The 12,070-nt window shown below is 43.3% G+C and overlaps 1 protein-coding gene across 1 annotated transcript in view; it reads right to left on the reverse strand.

The window, feature by feature from the left end:
* MAP2K1 (mitogen-activated protein kinase kinase 1) overlaps positions 1-11,740 on the reverse strand; it is a 68,003-nt gene extending 56,263 nt beyond the window's left edge. The window contains exon 1 of the mRNA XM_074366286.1: positions 11,238-11,740. Coding sequence (XP_074222387.1) covers positions 11,238-11,317 — 80 coding nt within the window. The 5' untranslated portion in view covers positions 11,318-11,740. The remainder of the gene's footprint in view (positions 1-11,237) is intronic.
* Positions 11,741-12,070: the final 330 nt, after the last annotated feature.

The raw sequence follows: 12,070 nt of genomic DNA on the forward strand, positions 1-12,070 counted from the left end.
GAGTGTTCCAGTAAAATAAAAAAAGTGTCGCACCGTCTATTTAAATTAATATAATATGTTATGAGCCAGGTCCAAATGTTCTGCTGGTCCTTCCTTCAGTGAATAGAATCTTTCTGAGGCTCCAATGTCCAAGTTTTATCAGTGGACACAAATGGATGCCTAAGATAAGAAGGATGTATTTTCCACTGTTAATAATTATTGGAATGTTAAACTACCCTCTTCTTGTTTCTCCAGCATTCTACAGACTTGGAGAGAGAGACAGAGAGGAACTGAAATACAAGCTAACATTTTGGTAGGATTTCAATCTGGATTTGAGTAAGCCATTAGACAAAAGGTTTACAGTTAGCTTGGAATTCCAGCTAACTTCTGAGGCTTCTCCTCCAACAAGGACATTCTTGAAGGATTATTTACTGAAGGATGGTATGAAATCAAATAGGGCAAAATAATTTCGACTCTGAACTCTCACGCTTGGTGACAGTTTAATTTTTAAAAAATAACCTGAGTATGTAAGTTATAACTCAGTAAAGAAACATAATTAATCTGGATCCAGACAAACCTGTATGACAATCCAGTCATGTCTTCTCCTCATAACTCCCCAAATTTCAAGATTTAATCTGAATCTGGAAACCATGTGGATAACTCACTCAACTCAATTGTTGCACTTTGTCTGAAAAGTAAATGCACTTTCAAGAGCATTCCAAATTCTGAACCATTCTTGGTAACAGTTAAACCCAAAATAGGTCAACTCCAGAAAGGCATTCATTTCGCAGTGACTTTTGTCTGTGGTTATTTTGAAAACCACTGCTTAAAAAACTGACATTATGAAGCTTAAAAATAGACCCTTCAACTAAGGATCCTGGACTAAAATAAAATACCCTTTCTTCCCTCTATTTCCTCATTCCCTTGTCCCTCAAACACCTTAGGAGAGTGGAGATACAGAGGGGTACCCTTTACCAGAGTTTTAGATTATTACTTGAAAAAAATTTCTATAAATTAAGAATATTAGGTAAAGTTACCGAAGTTCAGTGCTGGGTAAACCTGGAAAATTTTCAAACCAAGTAAGTGTTCCAAATGAAAGCATGTAATATATACACCATAAGAAAATCTGAGTCGGGATAAAAGTTCAACCACCTTCTTCCACTCCAGCTGTGCGAACTCCCAGCAAGCTCCTCCCCCTCTCTGGATCTGGTTTCCTCATCTTGCAAAAGGAGACACAGGGCTAGAGGATCTGTAAGGTCCCACACAGCCCTAACAGGCTCTGCTTCTCTAAAGCCAGGCAGCTGCTTCCTATTTTCATGACTCCTTGGAAAGAGCAGAAAAGTCCCTGGTCCAGAAGGTCCCTGGGAAGCCTGGTTATACTTTAAGTGTTCCCCTGGGACATGAGAACTGCTCTTGAGAGCAACACCAGCTGAGATGGAGATGAAACAGAAATGGTGTTGGGGGGGAATTAAGTCATGTTTTGCAGATGACACTAGTAAATCCAGAAACACTGATATTCAAACAAAAAATTACTAGACAGAATAAGTGGTTTTTAAATAATTTGTACAAATCAAACCACAGTCAAGATGGAAAACATAAATTTAAAAATGTTCAATCACAACAGCGTCAAATGTTAAAGTCTCTGAAATATGAACTCAGGACACAAGAGAACTATTCAGAAGAAACAATAACACCATACTATTCAAGAAACAATAACACCATAACAGGAAAAGAGGAGACACTAATAAATGAAAAGGTAAGGTACACCATGACAATTTTTAAAGTTTTCTTTAACCCTACCCAATTTAAAAAAAGAAAATAAAACTATCAAAACCACATATGAGTTTAAAAGAAATCTCATAAATAGGTAAAAATACCACAAAGACCAAATAAAAGTAAACCTGAAAATACAACAGATGGATAAAAATCATATTTAATAAACTCCATGAAGACAATAGAATTCATTGTGAGAAAAACTATCTTAGACCCACACTTCACATCAAACATATTAATTAATTCCAGATGGGACCACATAAGGGAGAAAAAAGGCTAAAAGAAAATGAAGCCATATAGTCCTGCTAGTGATGAAATGATGACAGATGTCTAAATACAAAGAAAAGGAGGCTATCACATACAAAAGACATGCTTCGGAAGATTTTTTTGAAAATAAATGTTTTTTCTTAAGTAATACAACATAAAAGGAAAACATCCCAACGAGATGATGTAGTAGCCACACATTTTATAAAATTTTAAAATATAAAGCACAGCGACCTATTGCTTCAACAAACCAGAAAACAAGTTAATTGTGTACTTGTTAATAAAAGACATGAACTCACAAAAAAATGAATAAAATACAAAGTACATAAAAGCTAAGTAGATATATCTATTAAAAAATGGTCGGAGGAGAAGAAAAGTTTGCATGAGACTTTAAAAAATGTTCAGCTGGTACCACAAAACCATCCCACCTACCGCTCCAGCTTCATCCCCTGCGACCTGCAGCCATGCACCCAGTGCACTAAACCACTTGCCAGCTCCTCCACATATCCCAAGCTTTCCCACATGTGTGAAGTCCTGAGCTCTCTTCCTGCCGTGCCCCCTCCCCGCCATTCCCGTGGAAATCCTAGCCATCCTTCAAGACCCAGCTCAAATGTCATCTCCTCTGTGAAGGCTCTGCTAATCTCCCCATGGACGTGCCTTCTTCCTCCTCTCAATGAGCTCTGACAGTACTTTCTTTGTACCTCTTCTCTTGGGGCCCTTTTCCTACTCTGCAGCCATTTGTTTCCTTCTTCCTGTGTGCCTGCAACTTCCCCTTCCCCTCCTTTGTGAGATTTTAAGATCCGTGGCGGCAAAGACAATCTTACTCACCTAGCTTTAGCATCCAGCATAGCAAATTACATTCAGTTAGCATTCATTAAGTATTAGTTTAGACAGAATTGATGAAATACAGAAAATTCCATTTCAAAAATACAGCCTAGCTAACAAAGTAAAACATACTGACCTTAAAGGAGTCCTATTAAAAGATCAAAACTCACTAAACTTACAAAAAAAAAAAAACCAAAAACTTCCTGAAGCTTAAGGAATCAGCTGAAACATACACTGTAAATTGGTTCTGTCTTTTTATGGAACATATTCAGTTAATATTTAACTACAGCAGTAACATGGTTCGTTGCCTCTGATTCAGTGTATGAATTAATCTAAAAGAACAAAACAAATTGGTTCAAAACATTCCTAAGAGTATCAATAAAATTCTGAAAGCCACCTAAATAATCAACAGTGTCATTTGTGAAGCCTAATCCTATTAAATTCTACTCTTCAGCCAAAAATAGATGACAAGCATGAGAATTTTGTCCACACATAAAAATTGGAGGGTGGGAGGAGGGGGACACCCATCAACTGGTCATAACTATTTATATATGTACATAATGGAATAACCAAAAGTTAAACTGGAAAATTTAACGTCTGGAAGTTCTTTCTTTAAAGGATGTTGATATATCAAAAAAAAAATTTTTTTTTAAGTTGGGCTTAAGCAGAAAAATGTTCAAAAAAAGAGCTGGGGGGAAAGGAAGTCACTCTACCTTTGTCCGATTTTTCTTCAACACTCTGTAATCTCTTCTTAATCTGATACCCTTGCTGACATCAAAGCAGGATGCTCCTGGGAGCTTCACCGAGAAATCAAAGGCAGGATCAGCAATTTTAGCAGTAGCCCTGCACCAGGATTCAGAGAACATCTGTTTTGGGGGTTTTTTTGGGTTTTTTTTTTAAAACAAAATACAATTCATCTTGCGAAGTGTTAACTTAGCAAACAGGTCTGTCAGCCTCCAAACATATCTCATGGGCTGTCAGGCAACAGAACTAAAACACAGGACAAGAGGGAAAAAATCAAGTAACAGTAAAAGACTAGGATGATTTTTCAAAATTGGCAGCTTCTAGAAGGGAACAAGGAAACAAAAGTGGGATCCTAAGCTTTCTTTTCAGGTACACCTCATCTTCTTCCCAGCCTGTGGGTTCTCCAGGTTTTCTCAACATGTCAGACAGATTCACTATTACTTGACCAACGGGTGTGGCAGAAATAACTACCAACGCATACTGAGGGAAGCTAGCAAGGAAGGGTTTTTTGGGTTGTTAGCAGTAGTTTGTTTGTTTAAACATTATTTTAGTTTTGTCCAATCTACCAATAATGATTTACTGTATTAAAAGAATAGTGTTGTAGGCCCAGGGGTCCAAAAACGCATGGTTCCTAATAATCAAATTAATGAAAAAAAGACACATAAGGAACATTTAGTAAGAAAGCATATGACTCTAAAATTATATTGCATTTAACATGATGTTTATTACACAACACAGACCAGAGTACAAAAGGGAAAAGAGAAAATGTGAGTTAACATTAAAAAGGGTGTAAGACTTAGGGAGAATTTTATTCTCTGGGTACTTTTTAAAAATTTATTATAAATTTTTCCAAACATACAGAAATATGGAAAGAATAGAACAGTGAGACCCACAAACTAACAAACCAAACAACTGTGAACAATTTTGCCCCACAGGTTTTATCTACTTTGTGTGCATATTTTTTTCTGAACCATTTGAAAGTTTCACGCATCACCTATAACATTCTCCTACATAATCATACGATTATTGCACCTAAAAAATCAACCATAATTCTCTATTCAAATTTCCCTAATTGTCCCAAGAATTCATTTTACAGCTGTTTCATTTTTTCATTCGGTACCCAATCAAGGATCACGCATTCCACTTGGTTGGCATGTCTCCTTAACCTCTCATTCTCGAACAGCATCAGTCCCCTCTTTTCCCACATGACACTGACTTTTTAAAGAGACTGTGTCAGTTGTCTTAGAGAATGTTCCACATCCTGAATTTGTCTGATTGTTTCCCCCTGGTGTCATTTATCTTGCTCCTCGGTCCCTGCATTTGCTGTACACAAGAAGTCAGATCTCAAGGCTTGATTAGATGCAGGTTTGGGTTAAATTTTAAAGGACAGGCAGCATGTAAAGTGTCCAAGTCAACATGATTTATCAACACATTTGCAATTTGGTATTAAGGATAAAAGAACAATCAGCTGAGAGGGAAGAAATCAAAGCTGGCATCACTAACTACACTTCCCATTTGGACGGCATTCCCACAATCATAAAGTGCTTTCATATATGTTATTTGGGATGACACTCACCTGCCCTCCTTCCCCTACAGGTATGTTGTGTTATCGCCCTTATTTTACTAATGAGGAAAACTGAGGCTCACTGAAATTAAATGACATGCCAAAGGTCACAATTAAGAGGCATAACTAAGCCTTGAACTCAGGTTCTCGAATAGCATGGAGTTACTGAGAAAAGGCTACATGAGAGATGAGCTTTATACTAGGTCTTGAAAGATGGGCACATTCATTCATTCCAAGTACTAGACCCTGGGGAAATATCAGTACACAACACAGTCAGGATCCTTCTCCTCACCTAAAGTGTGGTGGCAAATACAGAACAAAAATAAAATCACACAGGAAAGTGGAGGAGGGCATTCCAGACAACGGAAACCACGTGAGCAAGACCAAACAGAGGTAAGCAGTGTGCTGGGGCAACGGGCCAGAGACGCATCAAACTAGATGGGTAAGGCAGGGGCAACACCTACTCTACTCAAGTATTCTCTCCCCTTCTTTCAAAGATGCATAAATAAGTGAAAGCATAATGTTTTAAGTGTTTATGTTCGAACAAGAACCCCACACATCTCCTTGCCATGGGAGTCATAAGTCATCTTTATGAATCTTTTTGCCATTTCTGTATCTTCTGCAACAGTAGAGACATTGTTCCCAAGGACATAGGCTCCAATTAGCCCTGCTTTTCACCTGAAGCTGTTCTCAAAAGATGGCACCAGCAGTAGATATTGCAGCAACAAACCAGCAGAAGCACCCAAGTTCAGAACTACAAAATCAGTTACAACCACTTCAGAAGCTTCTAGTTATCACGGCAAGGCCATAAGAGAGCCCTCAAAAGCACATCAACCTGTCTCAACCTTTCTGTCCCCTTCCTTAAGGACCATCACATTCTAACAGATGTGTGTCCCTTACAAACCTAGCAGAACTGCTGATGCTATGAACTGGGCTCTGAATGCAATTAATTAAGTAGGTCTGAGGGTTTCAGGGTTACACTGAAACAGCCCAAAATCCAAAAGCTGTGACTGCCACCAACACCAAGCAATGCACCTTCTTGTTTATTCAGCACCTTATGGCCTTCAAGGCATTTCTGTATGTGTTACCTTGCTTCATCTTCAAGGTACTCCTTCAGGGTAGGAACCGTTCAATCATTAACCAACAGAGATCTACTTGCTACGGGCCAGATAGTGCTCTATTCACTGAGCAAGGAACAAACCAAGCCCCCACCTTCATGAAGCATACATTTTAGAGGGTACAGGCAAAGGGGCAAATACTTATAGACATTGCAATGTTGATGCTATAAAGAGAAACAGGGCAAAATGAAGGAGCAGAGCATGACAAGGACTGCTGTAAGCAGAGGGATCAAGGATGGCCTCTGTGGAGAGGTATTTGAGCAGAGGTCTGAAGGAAGTAAGGCGCACGTCACAGGGGTATGTGAGAGAAGAGAATTCCAGGGAGAGGGAATGGCCAAAGCCAAAGCTCTGTGAAGGGAATGTGCCCAACCTACTGAGGAGCAGCACAGGGAGCAGTGTGGCTGGAGTGCACGAGTGAAGGGGACGGTGGAGGAAAACCAAGAACCTGAAAGGAGGGCCCTGTTGGCCACTAAGGCAAAGACTTTGTGAACCGTTCTCATCCTCACTCTATAGATAAGGAAAGTACAAAGGACTTGCCTAACTAAGGTCAAAGAAAAAGTGAGGTCTTGGGAAGTACCCTGCATTGCTACTGTGATTTCTTCTCAGGGCTCAAATTTCTCCTCAAAGAGATTAAAAGTGTCCTTTAAAACACAAAGGGATTAAGGATGTGCCTAATCACGGAAGGAGACACAAGGTACCCTAAAAGCCAGCAATCCCATTTCTGAGTACATTCCACAGGGAACTCTTACAGGAGTCCAAAAGACATACAAGGACGGTGATGGCCGCACTGTTTGAGGCAGCAAGGGGTTGGAAATGACAAAAACGTGTTATTCTAGTGGAATAATAAATAAAATGTAGTCCACGCACATGACTGACTGCTCTGCAGCCAAAATAAATAATGAATGAGATATACATATAACATCATGAACAGAACTCAGAAACATGGTATTTGGTTAAAAAAAAACAAAAAAAAGAAATACAAAAGTTTAGGATAGTCGTTGCTCTGTTCAAATATTCCCAATTCTCCTCCTTCCAAGAAGGCCCCTGCCCCGTTCGAAGGTCAGCATGGCGATGTGATTGGCTTTGCAAAAATGGGAGCAAAAGTGGTATATGTCACTTCTGGGCAGAAATTTTACAAGCCAGAATGTGGTTCACAAGAGTCCCTTCTCATTAAGCATATTTCAGATATGGTGCCTCCATCAGTCTGGGTCCCTAATGGAATCCAATCAAACAGAGCCCCCAACTGACCCACAAGTATTGTTAAACTATTGAGATGTTCCAGTGTACCCCACATGATGCAGATTTACAGCACAACAGCATTTTCAATAAAAACTGAATATATTTAAGGTGTACAACATAACAATCTACACACATAGCAAAATGATTACTATCATCATGCTAATTAATATACACATTTCCTGAAAGTTATCACTTTTTGTCTGTAAGAAGAGCACCTGAAATCTACTTTTAGCAAATGTCCAGTATTCAAAACAGTATATTAACTACAGTTATCATGCTGTGCATTACAGCTCTAGACTTCATCCTATGTAACTATAACTTTGTATCCTGTGACCAACATCCTCCCATTTCCCCCACCCCCTGACCCCTGGTAACCACTTATCTACTCTCTGCTTCTATGTATCCCACTTTTTTAGATTCCACATATAAAATAAGTGAGATGATACAGTATTTTTCTTTCTGTGTCTGGCTTATTTAGCATAACATCCTCCAGGTCCATCCATGGTGTCACAAATGGCAGGATTTCCTTCTCTTTTAAGGCTGAATAATAGCACAACAGCATTCAGCACGTTAAGCACAGAAATACACAGAACAATACTATCTACCTCCCAAAGGCACACATATCCCCAACAAATGGGTGGACTTATAACACCATATATTAAATATCTAGGGTGCCTGTGAAAAAAAGGGAAATAGGGAGGGGGGAATGAGAGTAAAGGGGAAAATTAAAGAAGAAATGAAAAGGTATTAAAAGGTTTGCTAAACACATTGTGCAAATATCAGAAATTTCATTCACTCACTGATTCACTCCACAAACATTTGTGCACAAGCACTATTCTAGGTACTACTTACAGAGCAGCAAATCAAAAAAGGCAGTCCTATGCTTATAGTTTATGATGTGCAGACGAGAGAAACATTTAAAATACCCTAATAAAAAATTATGGAGTGAATGAGTGCCATTAAAAAAAAAAATCAGGTGACATGCGAAAGAGGGACCTACTTTAGATTAGGTGGTCTGGGAACATCTTTGAGGAAATGACATTTATGAGAAAGGTGAAGACTGCTTCCTTCCTAGCTTGGGAAGAGGAAGGGATGATTCATTCCAGGCAAAGGGAACTGCATGTGCAAGGACCTGGAGGGAGTAGGGACCATCCTATGGAGGAAGTGAAAGAGGACCAGTGTAACGGAAGAAAGGAGAGGCAGGAAATGTGGTTAAGGGGGGCTGGCGGGCAGGGGAGCGGGTGAGATACAGCAGGCTCAGCCCAATATAAAGAGTTTGGATTTTATTCTAACTGCAATGAAACCATGAAAACATTATAAACAGGGGACTGATAACGATCTTATTTCCAATTTATTTCATTCTAACACATAGCACCCTTGCAATATGCCCATGTATTTTCGCAAAAACTTGCAAAAGAACTATTTTTGCACTATTTTTCATGGACCCTCAAAACTTGCATAGACTTGAGGTCCCACATGGCTCAGCTCTGAGTGAAAGAAGTGCTATGTTACAAGCCAGTCCCAAGAACTACATTAGCCAGGAGCTACAGGGAAGTAACCTTGCCAATTTAGCACCAAGAGTTCTTTAATGTCAATGCATTTTTTTTCTTCTTTAATTTACATTGTATGCTAATATTCAAAATCATGCCCTGGTCCAATCACAGAAATCCTGAGTACAGCAGCCTTGTTTGAGAAAGGTGAAAGATGAAGATGTGTTCAGCTTTCCCCGTTAGTGACAGGAAATGTAGGGGAACAGTCCCTGTTTGTCTGAGACTGCCTACACAAAGATGCCTCCTATTGTAACAACCAATGAGTCAGGGAGGTAGATGGCAGATGGCACAGAAAACTGAGCAACGGAGAGTTGTCTATCCGTAAGCTAAGGCACCTTAACACACACATTTACCATCACGATTGGAAATTACCTTCTGGTTTCCTTCAGCCTTCTCAATATTTACCCAGCAGCAAAGGTACCAGCAGCTAACATTCATGGAAGGTTTACTATTATCAGCTCACTTAATCTTCACAACTACTCTAAATAAGTTCTATCATTAGACCTATTTTCGCAGATGAAAAAACCCTAAGCCTCAGAGAGATGGAGAGACTCGTCCCAGGTCACAAAACCACAGGTAACAGAGCCAAGGCTTCAAATTTAGCCTGACTTCAAACTCCAATCTCTTAACCACTGTTTAGAATCTCCCAGTCCCACCCAAATATTTCTGCCACCAACTCCAAGGCTGTTTCTTCTCTTCCTCCCTGTATTGTTTTAAGGAAATTCCTCCCCTTTTCAAGAACACAGCTGTGGTGTCAAATTAACAACAGAAGGGCTACAGGCACTTCCACTCAAATCAAATGGGAGCAGGATGATCAGGCCGCAACATTCAGCCACAATCCACTGTGGTCAAAACCTGTCCTATCCTGCCCTGCCCTGCCCTGCCCTGGAGGGACTTTCAGACTATTTTAAGTGGATAAAATTCTGTATACAAAAACTGAATGAATGTTTGCAAAGTAATCCACTAACCTGTTCAAGTCACCCTGCAAAACAGACACTACAGTACTGAAGGGAGTTTGTTGAGAACATGTCTATGGAATGTGGTTGAGCTCACATCACAGGTCTCTCCACCACTGGCCTTGTGATCATTATAGGGATGGACAGAGTCACCAAGTCAACAGGACCCCCAACTATTAAAATCAAAAGAGACAAAGGAAGGTTACAGAAGTCACCAAAGGGCAGAAGGTCTGGGCCTAATCTATTCATTTCAACAGCCAGTTTCTTAAAGCCTCCAGTGTGAGGGTAAAAAGATTAAGAACTAAATCTTTGCCAGTTATTTGTCCAGCTAGCCGACTATCTCCCCCTCACAGGACACAAAAGAGCTGTGGGAACTCAGAAACACCCATTAAACAACCTTATCACTGTTTAATGACATAAAGTGCTGGTTTGTGAGCAACACTGGAAGCTGCAGAGATGGAGGACCTTGTGTGTGATTTCCAAGGCCCTGGTGTTCACATCTCAGGTCAGAAGTTTAGGGCTTATGGTCACCTAAGGAACCCCAGGAGAGACTGATGAGAAAAGATTTCTTGACTGAGTGAATGAATGAAGAGTCAGATGAAGAAAAGCCGCTCCCTTGGAGTCAGATAGTTTCCAGGAAGAAGGCCAAGGAATGGGAGCCCCCAAAGTCGACAAGGGAAAAGCCACGGGGATGTCGGTGTACACATCCCCCGCTGGCCAGGAAGCGGCCTCAACGAGGCACTCCCAGCCCACAGGTGACAGGCACAAAGGTGAGGACCGCCCACTGGCCCCAACTCCACACCCTGAGCTGGTCTCGAAAACGCAGATGTGATCTTAATTTTTCCAAAACATGTGCTCCCTTCTCCCTGTTACAGGCCAGAATCCCAGATGACCTAGGGGAAACAGCTGGGGAGGGGCGGGCGATGAACCACTTTTTATTTTCTAGGAAGAAGGAAAGTGGCAGAGGTCAGGGGTGACTGAAAGGGTCGGGAAATGGGTGGGGGTGGGGGGATCGAGACTTGCTGGGTCCACCGACTGCTCTTGAGTCAGGAACACAATCAGTGCTTAGTCACCGACACCTCGGCGGCCGGGAGTTCCTCGCGCCCGGCAGCCCGCGACATACGTGACGACCCAAGCGGAGCCCCGCGAGCCGCACACACCCGGCTCCGCTCCTGCGCCTCCGCGCGGGCCCCCCCCCAGCGCTCGCCCCCCTCCCCACACTTACTCTGCCGAGCTGGTCCCGTTAACCGCGGAGCCGTCGGGAGCCGGGTTCAGCTGGATGGGCGTCGGCTTCTTTTTGGGCATTTTGGACCGGGGAAAGGCGCTTCCAACTCCGAGGGGAGGGCGGCCCCTCTTGTTTCCTCTCTCTGAGCTGCCCCGCGCCCGCTGCGCGGGGCCACGTCAGGGCCGCGGGCCCGGGGGCTGCCTTCGGGGGGCGCGTCCCGCTCAGGGCCGAGGGGGCCGGTGGCGGGCTCCGAGGGACCCCTGCCCCACTCCCGGCGCACCGGGAACCAAAGGGCTTCCCCGCCGGCGCAGCTCCGCAGCCCGGGATTCCCTCCTGCTCCCCCTCAGTCAAGCGGTCCCTCGGGCTCGAGCGGCCCCACCGCGCGCGCACCACAGCGCTGCTCCAGCTCCAGCCCGGGAAACTGCGCCGCCGCCGCCGCCGCCGCCGCCGCCGCCGCCGCGTTCCAAGCAGCTCCGCGCAACCGTCCCAGACAGAGACGGGGGAGGGGGAGGGGCGGGGACGGGGGAGGCCTCGCCCCCCCCCCACCCCGGGCGGCTGCGTTTTCCACACACCTACTCGGCCCCGCCCCTATTGCCTCGCCGGCAGCCAATGGGAGCACGCCTCGGCGGCAGATGACGCGGAAATACGTCACGGGGGCGCGGCCCGCTGCCCTGGGGGCGGGGGCCAACTCTGGCTCCACTGCGCCCTCTGCCGCCCAGAGGCAACCAGGTGGGCACACCGGGAAGGAGTGGTTCCCACAGCTAGTGAGGAGGTTAGCTTGACCCCGCTGGTTGCCACGCGGTCTCCTTCACTGCGGTGACTGTGGCCCGTGG

Source organism: Camelus bactrianus, chromosome 6 (assembly GCF_048773025.1).
Source record: "Camelus bactrianus isolate YW-2024 breed Bactrian camel chromosome 6, ASM4877302v1, whole genome shotgun sequence".
In the NCBI taxonomy this organism is placed as follows: Eukaryota; Metazoa; Chordata; class Mammalia; order Artiodactyla; family Camelidae; genus Camelus; species Camelus bactrianus.